At 41.8% G+C, this 22,307-nt stretch overlaps 1 protein-coding gene and 1 long non-coding RNA gene across 5 annotated transcripts in view; both read left to right on the top strand.

Annotated features, from left to right (window-relative positions):
• LOC125456564 (uncharacterized) overlaps nucleotides 1–13,535 on the top strand; it is a 79,426-nt gene extending 65,891 nt beyond the window's left edge. The window contains exon 4 of the long non-coding RNA XR_007248469.1: nucleotides 13,436–13,535. This is a non-coding gene — a long non-coding RNA (uncharacterized LOC125456564). The remainder of the gene's footprint in view (nucleotides 1–13,435) is intronic.
• Nucleotides 13,536–14,208: 673 nt separating this feature from the next.
• LOC125456562 (SERPINE1 mRNA-binding protein 1-like) overlaps nucleotides 14,209–22,307 on the top strand; it is a 34,859-nt gene continuing 26,760 nt past the window's right edge. For 3 of the 4 annotated variants that reach the window (XM_048539802.2, XM_059647879.1, XM_048539799.1), the window contains exons 1-2: nucleotides 14,210–14,571; nucleotides 19,518–19,674. In XM_048539802.2, the coding sequence (XP_048395759.1) occupies nucleotides 14,319–14,571; nucleotides 19,518–19,674 (410 nt within the window). In that variant the 5' untranslated portion in view covers nucleotides 14,210–14,318. Of the gene's footprint in view, nucleotides 14,572–19,517; nucleotides 19,675–22,307 lie in introns of all 4 variants that reach the window. The other variant, XM_048539801.1, reaches the window with a different exon arrangement.

Below are 22,307 nucleotides of genomic sequence, written 5' to 3'. Positions count from 1 at the left end.
CAACCACTCTGAAATGTCCAGGATCCTAACACCAGAAGGCAACACACCATCCTGCACTCGCGTTTGCAGTGACAGAAACACCTATCTATTCCCCTTACGATTGAATCCACTATAACTATAGCACTTCTATGCCTGTCTCTCCCTTCCTCTGCAACAGAGTCAACCATGGTGCCATGAATTTGTCTGCTGCTGTTCTCCCCGACAGACCAATCCCCTCAACAGTATCCAAAGTGGCATTTCTGTTTAGCAGGGGAGTAGCTACTGGAGATTCCTGCACTGCTTGCTTAGCCCTCCCGCTCTGCCTGGTGGTCATTCATTCCCTTCCTGCCTGCAGACTCTGAGTCAGTGGTGTGATCACCCCTCTATACATGCTATCCAGGATCCTCAACACCTCGTTAATGCTCCATAGTATCCCCATGCACTGTTCCAACTCCAAATCTTGGGCTTCTAGGAGCTGCAGCCGGAGACACCTCTTACACACATGCAGGTCCTGGGCAATTGAAATGTGCCTGGCTTCCCACATCGAGCAAGAGGAGGAGATGTCTTACCCATTTCTTACCCCTTTAAGTTAATTAATACTTACAATGTTAAATACTTTTAATACTAAGTTGAAGCTCCTGATGCTCTCTACTCCAATTTCAATTTCACAAAACTTGACTGTTACTCAGCGACAACCTTTTCCTGAAACAGTTAAGCTCACACTCTTTTCCCCACTGGAACTGTCGCTGCCGACCTTCCTCTCACAACGTGCTGTCTCCTCGGAAGTCTGCCTCTCCTATTTTTTGTAGTAACAGCCCAAAGAGGAACCCAATGACAGTGTATTGGTACAAGTAAACGACAAGTCCAGCCTAGTGATCCAACCCCAGAAGTGGGGGAAATTGCTAGAAAGAAGCTAGAGATGCAGTAAGCACCAACAAGGACAGACTTTAGGCCTACCAAGGAATGAAACTGTAATGAGGCAAAATCCATGCCAATGCTGCAAATGTGCAGCAGATTCCATTATTTGTGGAATTCCCTGCCCGGTGAAGCAGTTGACGCTACCTTTTAAGGCAAGGCTAGATAAATTTTTGAACAGTAAGGGAACTAGGGGTTGTGGTGAGTGGGCAGGTAAATGGAGCTGAGTCTCAAAAAGATCAGCCATGATCTTATTAAATGGCAGGGCAGGCTCGAGGGGCCAGATGGCCTACTCCTCCTCCTACTCCTGCTCCTAATTCTTATGATCTCAGAAGGTCCACAACAAAATGTGGCAAATAACAAGTAACGAGAAATGAGAAAAAAAATTGGCTGCTGTAAGTAAAATATTATAGAAACCACTGAGAAGGGACCAGCAATGCTAGTGATTCAAGATACTGCAAGGAATCAATTGGCTGTTTCAGCAGGTAAACTTCCCTCTTGAAGGAATCCTAGATTTTAAAAGTACCACAGAACTACGACTGTTGGGAAGAGAATCAAAGAGAATAGTGCTAGAGGACAGCATAATTTTGGAGATAAATACTGTTTTTTGGTAGATGTGAGCGTGAGTTCCTGTCTGGTGCCAGGGGTCAATATCCTCACAGGGCTTTAAATGCTAGGAGCTTGTATGGGGCAGATCTTGTAACAACCATTCTGTAGGGTTCATGACGCAAAACATAATTCAGAGAGGAGGCATCCAGTTGTAGTCATCTGCATTGGTACGAATAAGATTGATAGGACTGGATAATGAGGCTTTGTTAAAGACTTTGAACAGTTTGGACCTTAACTAAAAAGTAGAACCTACAAGGTAATTCTGTAATAATTACTATTTGAGTCGTGGGCAAGCTGACATACGGTAAATAAAGGCAAGGAGTTAAATGCATGGCTCAAAGATTAGCGCAGGAGGAATGGGTTTCAGTTTATGGACCAATGGCAACAGTACTGAGATAAAAGTGAACTGCTCTGGTGCGATGGCCTGATCTCTACAGGTGGAAAAATCCTCTCTCTGGGTGCCTTTTAAACAAGGTGTCAGAATCTTATAGTCCAGAAGACCTTTGTGGGCTTCCTAACTTCCTAAATCTACATTCGTAAAACATGCCATTTTATCCTTTCATGAGAATGTAATGAGATGAGAAGAATGTGACTGCTTGCCTTTTCCCTGAGTGGTAGTCCTTATTGTATTTACATCCACGTCCACACTGACCTTTGACAAAGAAAGCTCTCCTACTGTCCATCTTGAACCTTTGTTTCCTCTTCATTGTCCTTGAATATGCTGTTGCCTCTCAGCTCCATGTCCAACAAAGCAATCCGAAGAGGGTCATTTGGTCAAGGAAATATAATAAAACCATGTCCCATAGATTTAAATTATCTTCCAGTATTAAACTTGGTTAGCTGACACCCCTCATCATCGGGGAACCTACCAGCCATTTAAAAAAAAAGTGTGAGGACTGATTTGTGGAAGGGATAAATGCTTTTCCAGCACTGCTTATGGTTCAGGAAGAGTAGGAATTCTTTTACACACCCACCCACCAAGATAACCATTTGCTTTGCTCCCTGCCATTGAAACTTTTTCATTAGCAAACACCACCTCATGATTACTGTTCTCTAGCAATCTGACCCACCTTCAAATTTCCAAGTGGCTGTGATCAGAAACCCCTACAAATGCTTTTTCTGTGATCAGATCTTGTTTCCAACAATTGCTGATTCCACCTCCTGAGGATATACCCCCTCATCCAACTCCCTGTGCTCAGACCCACGCAGTGATTGCTAATTTCTGTGCGATCAGACCAATTGTACACAGTAAAATCCAATAACCTGCAGTGTGATGATGACATGTGATTGAGGGATCCCCTTGACTGCCAAAGCTACCCACTGAGATTAGATCTATGACATTATTTTATCCTCTCCCACAATCCAACAACTCCCAGCAATTACAAATCACCCCATGATTCCTGACCACAGAACCCACCAGCAGACCTGCCAGTAGTTGTCACATTAGAACAACGTTCTGACTATCACATCTCAAACTTAGATCAGACCTGTGGCAATTAATACACACCCTCAATGGAGTAACCATCTTGATAATCTGCCAACTCTTGAGCCCCCTCCTCTAGGGATATCAAGTTGGGAATGGTCAAGTCTCCATCAGGAGTCTGGGCCCTTTTCCTTGCATTCTGTGCCATCTTTTCCTGCAGGAAGGCAGAGGACAGTATTAGTGACAGCACTATTGCAACCACAATACCCAAATACTTTGCTCACTTGCTGCTGACTCAGTGGCCAATGGCATGCGTCTTTGGTTGGCTTAGTACCAAACTGCAAAATCTTCATCACCTCCACATGTTCTCCTTAAAATCAGTTTTGTCTAAGCTTTGAAATGAAACAAACAACTGTGGATGCTGGAGACATGAAACAAACAAAAACAGACTTTCCTGGAGAAACTCAGCAGTTGTGGTAGCATCTGCAAATCTTTGGTGGAACTGAAGAAGGGTCACTGAACTTGAAGAGTTAATTCTGTTTCTCTCTCCAGAGATGCTGCCAGACATGTTGAGTTTCTCCACCAATTTCTGTTTTTGTTTGTCTAAACTTTGTTAATTGTATCTCATCTCTTTTTATTGGTGATTACAAAAGGCACTCCATTGATCAGGGATTGCAGTGTCAGTATGCCAAACACTGAGATGCTTTTGGAAGCTTCTGGTCCACAAGGGCTGTTCCTGTCCAAGTCTCTCTCTCTAGATTATTTTCTTGTTTTGTTCACAGGTGCATTTGTCCCCAAATACTTGCAGGTACTTGTACATAAACTACGTAAAGCTAGGTGTAACAGGTAACCGGGAAGGCTAATGGAATGTTGCCCTTTATTTCAAGGGGATTGGTGTGTAAGAGTGGGGAAATATTATTGCAATTGCACAAGGTGCTGGTGAGATCAATTCTGGAGTACTGAGAGTAGTTTTGGCTCTTGTATTTAAGGAAAGATATTGTTTTGCTTGGATGGTCCCTAGTGTGGATGGATTGCCTTATGAGCAGAAGCTAAACAGGTTGGGACTCTATTCATTGGAATTAAGAAGCTGAAGAGGTGATCTGATTAAAACCTCTAGGATTCTTAAGGGGCTTCAGAGGGTGAATACTGAGTGGATGTTTCCTCTCATGGGAAAGTCTAGGATGAGAGGACATTTTTCAGAATAAAGACGTATCAATTTAAGGCTGAGATGAGGAGGAATTTCTTCTCAGAGGTTGGTTGAGCTTCTTTGGAACTATTTCCCACAGAAAACTGTGGGGCAGAGTCCTTGTGTATGCTTAAGGCTAAGATACATTCTTGATCAATAGGGGAACCAAGGTTTACAGGAAATGGGTAGGAAAGTATGTGTGAGGAATTTCAGATTAGCAATTATGCTGTTGAATAGTGGAACAGGAATGAGGGGCCAAACAACCTATTCCTGTTCCTATTTCTGCTGATTCACAGAGAAACTCTCCCCCAACAGCCATTCAAGACCTGTATCAAGAAATAGATGGTGCATCATCACATTTTGTATAGATACTCTTACCTCTGTAGGTCCCTGCTTAGAATTTGAGTATGTGTCAGTGGATGAAGAACACAGTCCCATTGTGCAGGAACAAATGCCGGAGGCAGAGAACAAAAGAACATTTGAAATATGTGTAACGGTAGATCATACAACCCTTTGAATCTGCTCCATCATCCATATGATCAAGGCTGATCCTTGGCTTCAACTCCTTGTTCTCCCCATGTCTCTTCATATCTGTTGATTCCCTGAGTGATTAAAAGTCTGGCTATCTCAATCTAAAGGGAAGGAGGTCAGAAATGGGCTTGCTTAACTGGGAATAGATGCAGGGCATTAGGAATTATGAGAAAGAAGCCTCTCTCTATTTCAGTAGCAACATGTGTTCCCACAAGTCAGAGTTCACAGACTGAGAATGGAGGAGGTGCATCCAGCTCATTGTTTTTTGAGCAAGTTACCAAAATGATTGATGAAGGAAAAGTAAAGACGTTGTTTACTTGGACTCTAGTAAAGCCTTTGACGAGGTTTTGCATGTTAGATTAGTTTGCAGTAAAGTTGGACACGTGGGATTCAGGTCGAGCTTGCCAATTGGACATATAATTGGCTTAATGGCAGCTGACAGATATTGGCGGTGGAGAGTTGCTTTTCAGACTGGAGGACTGTCACCAGCGATGTTCCAGAGTTATTAGTTCTGGGTCCTCTTTTGTTTGTCATTTATATAAATGATTTGGATGAGAATATAGAAGGCATGGTTAGTAAGTTTGCATATGATATGAAATTGGTGGTATAGGAGACAGTGAAGAAGGTTATCTAGGATTACAAAGGGATCTTGATCAAATGGTCAATGGGCTGAAAATGGCAGATGGAGCTCAGTCTGGATAAATGTGAGTTATTGCATTTTGGTACAAGATACAGGGGCAAGACTGATGCAATTAATGGTAGGTCCTTGGGGAGTGTTGTGGAACAGAGGGACTTAGAGGTTCAGGTACATAACAGTTTGGTTAAAAAGGTGTTTAGCACACTTGCCTTCATTGCTCAGACCTTTCAGTTCAGGGTTTGGGAAGTAATGTTGGGATTGTACAGAACATTGGTGAGGCCTCATCCGGAGTACTGTGTCCAGTTCTGATCACCCAGTAATGAGAAGGATATTATTCAGCTAGAGGTGATTCAAAAGAGATTTACCAGGATATTGCTGGGTTTGGAAGATTTGAGTTATAAAGAAAAGTTGGATAGGTTGGGACTTTTTTCACTGGAGCTAAGGAGGTTGAGGAATGACCTTACATGTTTATAAAAACATGAGGGGTACAGATAGGGTTAATGGTCTTTTCCCTAGAATGGGAGATTTCAAAACTAGGGGAGCATATTTTTAAGGTGAGAGGAGAGAGATTTTAAAAAGATACAAGGGGCAATTTTTTTACATGGAGTGTAGTTCACAGGTGGAATGAACCTCCTGAGGAAGTGGTGGATGTGAGCACAGTTACAGCATTTAAAATACACTTGGATAAGCACATGAATAGGAAAAGTTTGGAGGGATATGGGCCAGGAGCAGGCAGGTGGGACTAGTTTAGCTTGGGATTATGTTCGGCATGGAATGGTTGGATCAAAAGATCTTTTTAATGCATGAACTCCTCTCTAATGAAACTGGTCAACTGCATGAAAATTGATGTACAGAGTTGATGCAGGAGGAGTGCATGGACATGTATCGAATCCAAAACATACTGTGCAGCCTGCATTGGTCAGTGGTGTTAGTGGCACAGAGATATTTAGAGGGGATGCCAGTTGCATATCTGTTATCATACCCCAGGAAACTGAGGACTGAGAATGTAACAGAAAATGCTAAGGGAGTCACCCCTCATGGTTTGGACAATCTTCATTCCTTTTCTCAGAAGATGCTGGAAAAGTTCAGCAGGTCTGGCAGCATCTGTGAAGAAAAATCAGAGTGACCCTTTCTCAGAATTTTTCATCACAAGTGCTGCCAGACCTGCTGAGCTTCTCCAGCAATTTCTGTTTTTGTTCCTGATTAACAGCATCCACAGTTCTTTTCAGTTTTCATTTCTTGTCTCCTTGGTTCCTGTGCAGAAGGAGACTCTGTGCTGTCACACTGTGTCATGGAGGGGAGTTATCATTGATGCTTGTACAGTAGCCTCTGGAAATGTACCCATGAACACCTCCATGAAAACAACTGACAAATGCAAATCAAACACAAACAGAGACAAGTGAGGTCCTAGATAATAAAATGTGAGGCTGGATGAACACAGCAGGCCCAGCAGCATCTCAGGAGCACAAAAGCTGACGTTTCGGGCCTAGACCCTTCATCGATGAAGGGTCTAGGCCTGAAACGTCAGCTTTTGTGCTCCTGAGATGCTGCTGGGCCTGCTGTGTTCATCCAGCCTCACATTTCATTTCATTATCTTGGATTCTCCAGCATCTGCAGTTCCCATTATCACAAGTGAGGTCCTGCCTCTTTATCTGACATCACAAAGGTAGTACCAGATAGGAATGGTTGAGAGTGGAGGCCCCACATGGCATTGAGCACTGAGCATGTAATTGAGCTATCTTTTTACTGCCTGTGAGCATTTTGTCACTTTTGTTGCCCAGAATAAATGAAGACTTTTCAAGTCACACATCTGCAACTCTTTGTATTGCTGACTTGGCAATAAAAGTGGTATATCCTAGTAAAGAGGTTCAAAGGTTCCTCCATGTTAAGGGCAGAGCTTCTGGGGAGATGTGAATGGTTCACCGGCAGTAGGTGTTTAGATGTTTTAAGCTCTGTCTTGAATACATTTGTCAGTGCAGGTGTCTCAGACTGGCATTTTTTTGTTTGGCCTTCATTTTGGGTGAGAGCGGTTAGCTGGAATGTTTCTGAATCAATTCTGAATCCTGTTCACGTTTGTGGCATCTTGTCAAGATGTTCATGCTGTGCACCACTCCAGTGTGCAAACCACATACTTCAGTCTTTTGCATCTTTACTCTCTACCTGTCTTCCACTTCCCTGTCCTACTCCTTCTTCAACTGATGACCTAGGTCCTTTCAGGGCCTCAATGTTAAAATCTGGAACAATTGGGATGGGCAGTTATGCTGGCCTAGCCAATGATGTCCATCTCCCATAAATGAAAACAATGCCCCTTCTTTCCCTTGTACCCTTGATGTCCGGGACTCCCCTTTCCTGTGGAGAGTACTTCTGCTTGTCACCATGCTGCCTAAAATCTGAGAGCCATGCCACCATTGCCAGCTGCTACCTTTTGGTTAGTTGTTTGTACAGTTTTGCTCTGCTGTCCCTGTGATAGCAGTAATCTGTTGCACTGCCTAAGTGCTGACTCCCCATTCTGTTAGGTCACCACTAAGGGAACCTGTCTCCTATGAGTAGGCCAATTCCCTAGTGTGACTGTGACTGGCTCCACATTCAGTAGCGTCTTTTTCACTTAGACAGAGCAGGTAGCCCAGGATATTGTCGACACTGCCTGCTATATAAGCAGTTTAACTGGTCTTAATGAGTGATGTTGCAGAATTGCAATTCTACTGTTCACCCACTTCGATGAACATAATTGACAGAAGGAGTGTTTTGGAAAACTAATTAGTTCACTGGTGCAGATATTTTCAAGCCCTCCTCCATGTATCTCCCTCATTTTAGTTCTCGGCAGGGCCCAAAAATCTGTCCCCATTCATCCTGCTTCTCTTTCCACACATGATTTTTGACCCACTGAATATTTCCAGTGCTTTTTGTTTTTAATTCATATTTCCAGCATTCTCAGTACTTTTTATTGGTGCTAATGTGAGTTACTTGAGCAGTGAGTGTGTGTATATGAACCAATGACTTGTCTTATGTTTGCAATGTGCATATATAAAAATGTAAATAAATGTCTTTAATGATTCTCTGGGCACCTTAATTGTCAAGGCAGATGTTTAAAACATCTGTTGATTACAACAACAATGCAAGGTAGGATTTAAATGTTTTTGAGAACAAAAGTTTAAAATCAGACATTTAAAGTATTAGAAATAATGACAAAGTGCAAGATACACTAAGCAGGTCCAGTAGCATTTATGGATAGAGATACAAGGTTAATGTCTCAGTGTGACTCCTGGTATTAATAGTGGTTTACAAAGACTGAGTATGTTGAATTTTGCTCTTATGCTTTAACAAATCGCATTCTAATGTTTTGTATATTTGGTGTGAAATCTAAAAACTGAAAACCAGTGAACAAAGAATAATACAGTGCAGGAAGTGGCCCTTCAGCCCCTCAAACTTGAGCTGACACATTTTGCACTTCTATATTAAAACTCTCTTCACTGACAGGACCCATATTCCTCTATTCCCTTTCTTTTCATGTATTCGTCCAGGTGTTTCTTGAATGCAGCTATTGTGTCCTCTTCCACCATGGCCACCTCTGGAAGCATGCTCCAGGCGCTCACCACCCTTTCTGTGAAAAATATGCCTTGCACACCTCTTTTAAACTTTTACCCCCTTGCACCTTGAATCTGTGTTCCCCAGTAATTGACCCCTCCACTCTGGGGAAAAAGCCTCAAACTTTCCACTGTATCCATTGCCATTCATGATCTGATAAACTTCTGTCAGGTTGCCCCTCAACCTCCTGCATTCCAGTGAAAACAAACCCCAGTCTATCCAAGATAATAAAATGTGAGGCTGGATGAACACAGCAGGCCAAGCAGCATCTCAGGAGCACAAAAGCTGACGTTTCGGGCCTAGACCCTTCATCGATGCCACCCTTCATTGATGCCACCCGAAGGTTGCAGGAACAGCAACTCATATTCCGCCTGGGAACCCTGCAGCCATATGGTATCAATGTGGACTTCACCAGTTTCAAAATCTCCCCTTCCCCTACTGCATCCCTAAACCAGCCTAGTTCGTCCCCTCCCCCCACTGCACCACACAACCAGCCCAGCTCTTCCCCCCCACCCACTGCATCCCAAAACCAGTCCAACCTGTCTCTGCCTCCCTAACCGGTTCTTCCTCTCACCCATCCCTTCCTCCCACCCCAAGCCGCACCCCCAGCTACCTACTAACCTCATCCCACCTCCTTGACCTGTCCGTCTTCCCTGGACTGACCTATCCCCTCCCTACCTCCCCACCTATACTCTCTCCACCTATCTTCTTTACTCTCCATCTTCGGTCCGCCTCCCCCTCTCTCCCTATTTATTCCAGTTCCCTCTCCCCATCCCCCTCTCTGATGAAGGGTCTAGGCCCGAAACGTCAGCTTTTGTGCTCCTGAGATGCTGCTTGGCCTGCTGTGTTCATCCAGCCTCACATTTTATTATCTTGGAATTCTCCAGCATCTGCAGTTCCCATTATCCCAGTCTATCCAACCTTTCTTCAGAGCTAAATTCCCGCATACAAGGCGATATACTGGTAAACCTTTTCTGAACACTCTCCAAAGCATCCACATCCTTCCAATAGCATAGTGACCAGAACTGTACTCAATATTTAATGTAGCTTAACTGAAGTTCTATAAAACTGCAGGGTAACTTGTCCATTCTTGTACCCAATGCTCCTTCCAAAGAAGGCAAGCGTGTCATAGGAGATAACAAGGTGTAGAGCTGGATGAACACAGCAGGCCAAGCAGCATCAGAGGAGCAGGAAGACTGACGTTTCAGGCCTAGACCTTTCTTCAGAAAAGCATGTCATAAGCATTTTTTTAACTACCTTATCTACGTGTGCCGCCACCTTCAGTGATCTGTGGACTTGCATACTCAGATTTCTCGGTGTATCATTATTCCTTCGAGTTCCATCATTCACTGTATAATTTCCACCTGTACTTGACTTTGTAAAAGGCATCACCTCACATCTATCTGGATTAAACTCCATCTGCCATTTTTCTGCCCATGCCTCAACTGATGTATATCCTGCTGTATTCTCTGAAAATCCTCCTCATTATGTACAACTCCACCAATCTTTTTTAACAAAGTGTGAAGCTGGATGAACACAGCAGGCCAAGCAGCATCTCAGGAGCACAAAAGCTGATGTTTCGGGCCCAGACCCTTCATCAGGGATGCCTCCACCAATCTTTGCATTGTCTGTAAACCTCCAAATCATTTGTGTAGATCACAAACAGCAGAGGTACCAACACTGATCGCTGTGGAACACCACTAGTCACAGCTCTCCATTCAAAACAGCATCCTTCCATGGCTACCCTACCTGTGTTTCCTATGATTAAACCAGTTCTGTATCCATCTTGCCAGCTCACCCCTGATACCATGTGACTTCACCTTTTATACCAGTCTGCCATGAGGGACCTTGCCAAGGCTTTACTGAAGTCCATGTAGACAACATCAACTGCTTTTCCCTTGTCAATCATCTTAGTCGCCTCCTCAAAAAAACTTGATCAAGTTTGTGAGGCACGTTTGCCCCTGCATAAAACCATGCTGTTGATTTGCTAATAAGTCAATTTGCTTCTAAATGCATATAGGTCTTGTCCCTGGGGAACGTTTCTAACAATCTCCCTATCGCTGATGTGAAAGTCACAGGCCCGTAATTTCCTGGTTTATCCTGGTTACCCTTTTTAAGCAATGGGTCAACATTAGCTATAATCCAGTCCTCTGGGACCTCACTTGTGGTCAGAGAGGATACAGAGATGTCTGTCAATGAATGGTTTGCTCTAACAATATGGGGTTGGGGAGAGACAGGCATTTTCTTTAAAATATACGCAAATAGTTTACTGTCACTGGACCAAATTCCGTACAGTGTCCAAAAAAGGATAGGTGTTATATTTCTTAAACTAAAATTGATTGAATGCTCCTGATTGCAGGAACAAAGAGTGCGAGAGGGATTAAAATTTACAAACTAAGGAACCTGGACTTGACCCGCGTCCAATACTGCCACTTCCAGTGCTAAACCATAAGAAATGGGAACAGGAATTTGCCCCTTGAGCCTGCTCTGCCATTCAACAGGGTCATGTCTGATCTCACAGATTAACTATTCTCTCAAAGAGTTGGCTCATTATTTAAATAATTTAATCAGGCTGCCTGCCTCAAATTCTAAAACCTTTTTTTGTCTAATGGCATGGACTGAGTTTCCAGGGCTTAGGAAAACCAAAGAGAGGTGAGAAGGCTACAGCTGGCAAGTCTTTCCAGCACTGTTTGTGTGCCAGGAGGAGTAGGAGTGCTGAGTTTTCCTTAAGCAAACTGTCTCAATCCATGATAATAAAATGTGAGGCTGGATGAACACAGCAGGCCAAGCAGCATCTCAGGAGCACAAAAGCTGACGTTTCGGGCCTAGACCCTTCATCAGAGAGGGGGATGGGGAGAGGGAACTGGAATAAATAGGGAGAGAGGGGGAGGCGGACCGAAGATGGAGAGTAAAGAAGATAGATCTTCTTTACTCTCCATCTTCGGTCCGCCTCCCCCTCTCTCCCTATTTATTCCAGTTCCCTCTCCCCATCCCCCTCTCTGATGAAGGGTCTAGGCCCGAAACGTCAGCTTTTGTGCTCCTGAGATGCTGCTTGGCCTGCTGTGTTCACCCAGCCTCACATTTTATTATCTTGGAATTCTCCAGCATCTGCAGTTCCCATTATCTCTGTCTCAATCCATGCTCTGATCTGTGCCCAACTCAAACCACCCCTGTCAAAACCGCCCCCCCCCACCCAACCCCACACCTCCACAACCACCCCCCCCCCCCCCCCCCCGCTACGCGCACACACACACTCTTTCTGTTCCTGCTCCTTGGTTCTGGCCTAGTGGTACAGGCTTTCCTGCCAAATAGCTTCTCAACCTAAGTAATGACTAGCTATGATATAAGAAGGAAGTTTCAAATTTCTTACTATAACTTCAGCAGGACCTTTATGTTGTCCACATTCACTGGCTTCCAATCTGCCAACACTCCCACCTGTCCACTCCCTCTCTATACCTTCATAATTATTGGAGCGTTAGACTCAGAAACTTCAAACAAAGTTATCATATTTGCTCAAGATACTAGACTGGGAAGGGCAGTTGATGTAGAGGCAGCGATTTGAAAATTAATGTTATGCCATGAGGGACCTTGCCAAGGCTTTACTGATGTTCATGTAGACAACATCAACTGCACAAAATAAGTATGAGCGATAACACAGACCAAAATAAAATCCATTTGTACAGTGGTTTTCATGAATTCAGGGCAGCTTTACAGCTAATGAAGAGATCTTAATGTATAATCAATGTTGTATTGTACAAAACACAAGAGAGAACAAGTTCCAAAAGACAGCATATGTGGTAATGGTTTATTTATGATGTTGATTGAGGGAGAGGTATTAGATAAGAATCTTTGGAGTTCTTGTGGTGCAGTGGTCTTCAACTCATGTGGTAGCCTCCCCGCTTCCGATCCATAGTCCTCTAATTTCAAGTCTCGCTCCAGGACTAGTTGGCTATGGAAGAACCCAGCCTTTGATGGCTGACAAGTCAATGTGTAACGTAATTAACAAGGATAAGTGGCAGGAAAAATATTGAGCTCTAAAGCCACACACCAAATTCAGAAATGATGGTTTATAACAAATGGAGAAGGATGATCCACAATGATGATCTTTTGTAATGTGAACAAAACTGAAAGAAACAGTGATTGGAGGATAAATATTAAGCAGGCAATCGAGGGTAGCAATCCTGTTCTACAAAATAATGGGATCTTTTATGTCCATTTGAAAGAGGTAGTCAGGGCCTCAGTTTAGTCACTGATCTGTAAAATGATGCCTCTGACAATGCAACAATCTCAGTACCACACTGGATTGTCAGCAAGAATTTTAGTCCTTAGAACTGAACCCACAACATTCTGATTCTGAGCCAGTGAATGACAGATAAAATTTAATGCAAGTGCAAAGTGGTGCAGATATGATAGAATAATAAGGACACATATGCCCCATGACAGGTGTTTAATTAACTAAGGATATAGAACATAATCTAATTTTGTGAATTTATATCTTTACTAGACCGAAGAGAAGATCCATATCCTCGGAGATTACTGTCACTCTTTGCAATTACTGCTTCCTCCATAGGTTTTCAAGCATCTGAAGTGTTGGACTGAATTCTACCTAAAGATTATTGAGCAACGCTTTGAGCAATGGAATAATGACTGAAATCGTCCATATTACATGTAGGTAATAGAATTGTAGAATGGTTCATCCTTTGTCAGCTCTCCGAAAGTGATCAGCTATTCCCAAACCCCCTCCGTTTTCCTCTGGATCTGCAAATATGCTCTGTTTAGCTAATATTAGACCTCTTTGGAAGGCGTAATTAAATCTGTTTCCATCACCCTCTCAGGCTGTATATTCCTATCCCAACTACTTGTGCTGAAAAAGCTTTTCCTCACATCCTTTGCCAGTCACCACAAACGGTGTCCTCTGGGTCTCCACCTTTCCACAAATAGACATACATGTTGAATATTGAAATAAAAACATCTGGATATGCTTGCAGTTTTCTACACAAATCTAATGATAGGTTGTCAATCTAAACCGTTTTCTCATTGCTAACCATTAACAACATTTTGTGTTTTTATTTCTGATTTCCACCATCCACAATATTTTGATATGAAGAATTTTTGGATGCAGACTGCAAAAGCTGCCTGAGTCTACCCATTCGGAATAAGCTTCTCTGACACCATGTCTCACATGGGTTGGCACAACAGTGAGCAGGCGGTGCACATTGGGAAATGTGGTCTGCTCCTTGCGGGCGCGGGTGTCTGCGATCAAACGGAAGGCCAGGAAAAAGACTACATTCCCCAGCAGGCAGCCGAGGTTGCGCGGCTAGTGCCCGGATGGCGCGGCCCAAGATGCAACGCGAGCAAGAAGACCGTCTCTAACCGGCCATTTTGAGGCTAATTGAAGCGGTTTCTGCAGCCTTGCAGCATCCAAGGAGAATCCGCACTTGAGGGGCCCCATCATGCCCGGGAACTTACAGGAAGGCTTCGGCTGCGTCGTAACCAATCGGTTCGACCAACTATTTGGCGATGAATCTGACCCGTTCGAGATTTTAAAAGAGGCTGAAATCAAGAAAGACAAGAAGGAGAAAGACAACAAGACGGCCGCATCTAAACAGCAGCCCAAAAAGGAATCTCAGAAGGACAGGAAGGTGCCCGTAACATCCAGCGATGCGAAACCAGAGTCCCAAGCTCCCGTGACCTCGAGAAAAGAAGGTATTGGATCCTCTGCGGGAATGTTCTTATTACATTCATTATTCGCAGGAGTTGGTATTCGGAAGAAGAGCGTGTTGCAGTTGTTCTAGTTTTATAGAGTCGCTCATGGCAAATGCCAGGTTTAGGAAGCATGAGGGACTGACTGCTTCCTAAAAGACTCCCGGGCTTTTTATCTCCAGCCTAGGCATCTCCCGTCGGGCTGGGCCTTTGCCTGTGTGGGGGTGGTTGTGCTGGTGGGATTGTCCCTGCAAATCCGCGTGCTGTGGCTTCACTCTCGAAATGAGAATGGGGAGAGGTTTGCAATCGAACAAACTGACACCCATAGTCCCTTCTCGCGTTGTGTTATTTTAATGGATGAAGGATAGTTCATTCACTGTTTGAGGGCCATTTAATACAGAGCGTTCAGTTTATTTTGTCACTCCGGTGGCATGGAGCAGGTTTGAAAGGTTGGGGGGAGGGGGCGGTGACTTTATAACAGTACTTGTACCTTCGTCCGAACTTCATGTTTCTCGCAGACCTAAATCGACTTTTAACACTTACTTGTTGTCTCAGATTTTTTTTGGTTTTAATGCAGTGGTTTGTTGGAATACATCTCTTTTAAGTGAATAATTTAAGCATAGCGAGTGTACTTGAAATCTGTATGACAAGTTTGTGGATGAAAGCTACTTGTGGTTTGTAAACCAGTTTAAGAAACCCACGTGCTGGGTCAGAAGGATTCGTCCATTCTTTTTAGGCTAAAGGGTGTTGCCCCAAATCTTGCACGTGTTGATGTACTGTTCTTCGTTTCAAAATATAACTTTTTTTTAACAATATAAGCGTCCGTGTAATCGCTTTTATCTTGTACTGGCAGTATTTCCTGCTTGAGATTCGAAGGTGTTGTGCCTTGCTATCTGCTGCAATTTTCTTTAATTCAGTAAAGGATCCTGACCTGAAATGCTGACTTTCCTATTTCTCTGCTGCCTGACCTGCTGTGTTCCTCCAGCTCCACTCTGCGTTGACTGACTCCAGCATCAGCAGTTCTTGCTATCTCTAATTCAGTTTACCATTTTCAACTCAGTTGTAGCAGGATGTATATTCTATCAGACTTAATTTGTTCTGCAATATTATTTGATATAAGTGTTTTGAAGTCTGGCCTGTTAGCAGTAAGCAATCTCTTTGCAGTGTAATGTACAGTATAATTTTGTTAAATGTGTGTTGGATTGTTGAGATTTCACTTATATAACTGCAAACACCATGCATTCAGAGTGTTCTTGCAGAACAGTTGTAGTTTTCCACCCTCTGGACTAGAAGGTCTGGATTGAAGCATCACCTGTCTCAGACATGTGTCTTAATGTGTTTGAGCAGGTTGGTTAAAATAGCTACAGCACGTGTTAAACACTGATTGATACATCTTACTTTTGTTGGGGCCACTTTGGGGTTTGTAGAATAGGTGTAAAATATCATGGTGCTCCAGCTACATAGTTTTAAAGATAAATCAGTTCTTGATTTTGAAATAAACCAGAACTACCTTTTTAGACATAATTTTGAGAATCAATAATCTTTTGTAAAATAACATTAGAAAATTCTTTTTTTTTTGCAGAAATTTTTTTTCTATATACACAATGAGAAAGTTATTTATAAAATACAAGTAGACAGGTATGAGTGAATACTCCATTCCCTCAAGGTCCCTTTACTAAAATCCAAGGCTTTATTTGATTAGACGTACAGAGGAGCTCCTCATATGTACTGTTGTTTACTTCAAATTAGGTTACATATCTTGTTATTCATGAATTAACTTTTTAGGCTTTATGATTTGCTTAAAATGGGATTTGGAATATTTTTCCACTGGCAAATTTAACACTAGATGTGCAAAGATGTTCATCATTAAATATTAGTTTTGTCCCGTTGTAAATACAGAAATTTCTTTGCACATCTTTTAGTTTCACCTCTGACTGCATGTCTGTTTGGTGCATCCATCTCTTGTGCCTTCAGAAAGTAAAACCAGAAAAAATGATATCACGTGAGGTGTATCCCTTGCTGCAGTTGGCCCTTGGAATCCAGGCATTTCCATTTCAATTTGGTGAGCCTGAAAGTTTTGACGTTTGGTGCTTAACACTTAATTCATTAGTGTCTAAATCCTCTTTCTAAACATGTGTGAACCTTGATAGAGGTGCAGATTTGAAAGTTGACTTTAAATAATTAAATGTGCCCTCAAAGTCTCATGCTTGAGATCAAAGAAAAAGAGATGGTAGATGCAAGCCTCTTAAACAGTGGATCTCAAAGTTAATTGAATTTTCATTTCAATTTGTAATATGTACTAGTTTTCTATTCAAGGACTTGCTGTAAGAGTTTTTTTAGTACCACTCGTGCTTCACAGCAATTAAATATTTTTGAAGAGAGAGATAATAGGAATTGCAGATGCTGGAGAATCTGAGAATACAAGGTGTAGAACTGGATGAACACAGCAGGCCAGGCAGCATCAGGGGAGCAGGAAGGCTGATGTTTTGGGCCTAGAAGAAGGGTCGAGGCCCACAATGTCAGCCTTCCTGCTCCTCTGATGCTGCTTGGCCAGCTGTGTTCATCCAGCTCTATACCTTGTTATCTCTCTTTATTGAAGTGAATTTTTTTTAAGGCAAAATCATACATTAAGCCATAAGTGACCAATTGACCTGTTTTGCCTGCAGTGTGGAAGGAATAAAATTTTCTTTGAATAGAGGCACTGGATCTCTATGCCGATTTGAGCATTTTTAAATTGTTATCATCTATTGAAAGATGACACTTCTCAAAATGCAACACACTTTCAGTACAGCACTAGCAACATTGATTGTGAATCTATCTTGTGTGGACACTGAGCCAAGTTGCTATGGTTTAATTATGTAAATAAAAGTTGAAAGGTTAGGCATGACGATTTGCAACTGTCTAATAGATAAGAGGCACAAAGCCGTATTAATCACAAAATATTTTTAATTTATTCCAATGACCTATAATGCTGGACTATTACTTTGCTAATTTTTTTTCTTGTTTCCTTCGATTTTGATCTTAAGTACCTGTACCTATGCTGGCACTGTGATGCAGTAACTGTAACCTTTTTCACTGTGCTTTTTTTGGGTAATGTGGCAATAAAGCTAAGTCAAATTCAAGACAGTTACCATCTGGGTTTTATGGTCTCGCCAGTGTCAGTTCCTTTTATTTGTAGAAACATTTTGTTGTAAACCTTGAGAGCAACTGGTTCAACTCTTTACAGACTCTGCTCATCTCTTAATTTAACTCGCTGCTTGTTTTTCTTGACTTACTGTAACCCAGTTATTTTACTACAGCTAACAGCAGATACACATGGTCCTGACGTTTTATAACTCGCTTGAATCAAAACTTTAAACTGTGAATCTGTATGATCTATTTTATACTGTTGTAACTGAGAGTACCTGCAAATATCAAAATGTGGTTAAACTTAAGTTTCTTAAAGTGGAGACTGGAAAATGAAGTTTTTTTTAAGCGAAGCTTGATAAGTTATTGAATGTCAGAAAAACTTAGTTATGTGCATTTGAGAACTAGTTTCTGAGCTACAACTGAAAACTCCCACTTTGGTCTTTGAGGCTTTTATCTTTGCTGTCAATACCTGAAAATGACCAATTGAATTAGTTCATTTCCATCATCAAATGAGAGACACTTGGAAGATTGGGTCTTTGGCTGTGTCCAGATGTTCTGAGGGGTGTGAGACTGATTTATTTCTTGGCAGGCTGTGCTCAATAGATAAGAATTAACAAGGTTATTCTTGCAGTTATTACTCCACCATGAAAGGTGATGGCAGTTTGGGTAAACCATTTTCAAATATTGGTTAATTACTTCAGATGTATACTCTGGGATAAAATATTTGAATGTTTTGCTACAAAACAAACATTTTTTTCACTGAATTTGAGATGAGCAAACCAGAGAATGTAACTTTGAGAATTCCAGAAAGTGTAAGTTTGTTGGTACAAGGATTCTATTGTTTAAAATTTCAAGAATTACACTTGACAAAGTACAACAATTTCATTTTTATGCATGATAAGGTGGTTATATTTGAATAATTGTACTGGCTACAATGATAGTTCATCTAAATATTAAACCATAATGTTGGTTTGGGTTTGCTTTTGAATTTGAAATATACATTGACTGTAACCAGGCTCCATTTGTGCTGTAAAATTAAATTGCAGATTCTAATTCTGAAATTAAAAACAAATTGCTGGAGAAACTTAGCTGATCTGGTAACCTTGGGGAGAAAGCAAAGTTAATGTTTTGAGTCTAATTCTGAAGAAGGGTCTCGCCACAGATGCTGCCAGACCTGTTGAGTTTGTTTGGCAGTTGTTTTTATTTGTGTTGTACTTGTAGCACATTCCTCCCCAGTTTGGACTACTGTTCAAATCCTATGCAAGAACCAGAACACAAAGCTATCACTTCAGTCTGTTGCTGAGGTGTGCCTTTTTTTTTTGACCTGTCTGAAGTTGCAACCAGAAAAGCAGGAAATTCTTTGTTGTGACAAATCTGATTTCTTAGTTGTATATTTTGCGATTTGTTAAATCATGCTGTGCGTGTATTGGCTGCCGTGTCTGCCTGTCTGCGCAGGCCCGAAGGCCTTCAGGGCACAGTGATAAAGGACCCAGTATAAAGGCACGTTTATTCCCTCAGTTTTTAAAATATAAACATATATTAAACCACTGGTTTAACACTTGATACATTGTAATTTCTTAGACATCTGAGAGAGGAGGGAAAATTACTGTTTCTGCAAAGGTCAAAGGACACTTCTAATTTCAGATTAGACCTAAGTTGTTTCAGGAGGCTGCTTCTGTCCCAAAATTTGCGTATGATTGTGTATTTTACAGACATTTTGCTCCTTGGGAGTAATGGCCTATCTTGGCATCAAATGGTATAAATCACTTTTGGTGTGCTTGTAACACTAGTGCCTCACCATTTGCAAACTTGTATTTTAGGTGTCAGAAGGGTTGGCAGAAAGCCTGAGCAGCAGCAGTCTCAAGGTGAAGGAAAACCTGGTGAAAGGAGGCTAGACAGAAGACCACCACCTCGTGAACGACGCTTTGATAGACCTGTTGAAGAAAAAGCTGATGGGGGTGAATTCTCCTCTGAAAGGTATGTGCAAAACGTCCCGAAAATGGTTCAGTATGGTTTCTGGAAGGAGATCTATTACTGTTACAGGTTGATCTCTCTCATAGAGTATTGTTAAATTAATTTAATTGGATATATTTCTGTCTGCCATGAATTGTTTTGAATCCTTCATTTATGTGCATTATTATGCATACTTTCTCTCGTGCAGTGAGCCAAAAACTTCAAATTTTTCAACTTGTGTTTGATTGTGTGCACCATTTGTAATACAGTCGGTGAGATCAGGCAGTTCTGGTGATCTTTTTATTACATTTGCTCTCAAATCTGCTGGAGATCTGATTCTTTTTGACTTCCAAACAGTGAACCGGTGGTATTTAGCCTGTTAAGAACAATAGATGTGAATGTGATATAGCAATGCAACCTGGTATGCAGTTATTTGCAAGCATGAATAATTAAAGGACCCCTTATTAAATAGTTTGCTCATCTCTGATTGTGTATTATGATTATATAGTAAGCGTTACGTGCCAGATTCCTAATCCTTTCTGCAATGTCTCTCTAAGATCTTAATATTTGACATTAACATGTTCTGTGTTTTTTTTTGTACTTTTTATTCATTATTGCCATGAAATTTCACCAACCTATTGTTAAGTTACTTTTACAATTTCTGGGCCTGCTGGAACACATGTAAGTTTTTATTGATGAAACTTAATTTGCTTAAGCGGTTAATAGACCATTCCACCAGCTTCTCTCATTTTCCCTTTCTTATTAAGAAATCAAATGTGCTAATTTATGATTTGTGAAATATTTTGTAATAATAATGAAAATATTGCTTGAGATGGTAGTGCAACTGAAACATTAACAAGGTGGATTACAATCAGAAATACTAGTAGTAGTGCTGAGGTTTACGGAGGTGTATAATTTAGCATGGTCTAACCAGCAATACAGATGTCAGAAGAAATCTTGGGGTATTCGTCATAAGTCTGTGGGCTTAATGTTTGTAAACAGTGCCAGTGTAATTGCAGTTCACTGCCCAATCCATGGTATTGAATGGTGTGAGCAATGAGCCATGTTCATCTGGAATAATAAAAGGACATAGCGAATAAAGTAATTGGACTGCAAAGATATAGCCTCTGGCCGAGGTGCATTGAGTTCATGTATTTTAAAACAAATGGAAAAGCTAACAGAAGCATTAAGGATTAGTGTACGAGGGCTGTTAGGTATTTAGTGTAGTTCCTGTAGACATGGTAAATAGAATATGTCAGTGAGTTATGGACAAATCAGTGTAATGTCAGTTCTGCAAAAATAATAACTTCCCTAGTAAAGGAAAGCACCTGAAGTGGAAATAGTATGGATTTCAAACTTGAAAATCGTGTTGACATATTTTAATTTTTGTTTTAACGAGTTAACTGTCTAGACTGCAGTAAGTGTAATTTATCTGGAGTTCTGTTAAGAGGAAGTGGCAAAATGGAGTACCATCTAAGTTCAAGGCTAAGTAAAGTAATTGTGGGAATAGAGGATAGTTATTCAGAATAGGATATGATTGATATATTTCACAGATAAAACAAAGAACTATGGATATTGGAAATTTAAAAACCAGAAATTGCTGGAGAATCTCAGTCTGAAGGGTCACTGGACCCGAAACGTTTAACTCTGCATTCTCAACAGACATTCCCAGACCTGCTGAATTTCTACAGGCCAGTTTCTGTTTTTGCTTTTGTTTCACAGTATATGCTGGACCTCTGCTCTTCATTAAAATGTTTTGGATGTGAATATGGGAGTTGGCAGGTGACACCAAAATTGATCAAGTGGAGAGTGAAGAAGGCTATCTCGGTACAGTGGGACCTTGATCAGATGGACCAATGGGCTGAGGACTGGCAGATAGAGTTTGAGTGATTAGATTCCCTACAGTGTGGAAACAGGCCCTTCGGCCCAACAAGTCCACACCGACCCTTGGAGCATCCCACCAGAACTGTTCCTCCTATACCCCACACACCCCTGAACACTATGGGCAGTTTAGCATGGCCAACCCACCTAGCCTGCACATCTTTGGACTGTGGGAGGAAACCGGAGCACCCGGAGGAAACCCATGCAGACGTGGGGCGAATGTGCAAACTCCACCCAGACAGTTGCCCGAGGCTAGAATCGAACCGGGTCCTTGGTGCTGTGAGGCTGCAGTGCTAACCACTGCCACCCCACGTTTAATTTAGATAAATGTGAGCTCTTGCATTTTGGTAAGGCAGACAAAAGCAGGACTTAAACAGTTGATGATAGGGCCTTGAAGAATCTTGCTGAACAAAGTGATCTAGAGGGCTAGATGCATTGTTCCTTGAAAATGAAGTTGCAGGTAGTTGGTGGTGAGGAAGGTGTTTGGCATGTTTGCCTTCATTGGTCAGAACATTTGCGTATAGCATGTGGGATGTTAGGTTGTGGATGTGCAGGACATTGGTGAAGCCATTTTTAGAACGCAGTGCTCAGTTCTGGTCTCCGTGCTGCAAGAATGTTGTTAAATTTGAACCGGTTCAGAAAAGATTTACAAGGATGCCAGTTTGGAGGATTTGAGCTCTCGGGAGAGGCTGAATAAGCTGGAGCAAAAACTAAAGTTGTTGGAATAACTCACAGGTCTGGTAGCATCTGTAAAGAAAAAAAATCGGAGTTGATGT

Source organism: Stegostoma tigrinum, chromosome 8 (genome assembly GCF_030684315.1).
Source record: "Stegostoma tigrinum isolate sSteTig4 chromosome 8, sSteTig4.hap1, whole genome shotgun sequence".
NCBI lineage: Eukaryota > Metazoa > Chordata > Chondrichthyes > Orectolobiformes > Stegostomatidae > Stegostoma > Stegostoma tigrinum.
The sequence above is the reverse complement of the archived record's forward strand: the minus strand, read 5'-3'. Positions and strand labels throughout refer to the sequence as shown.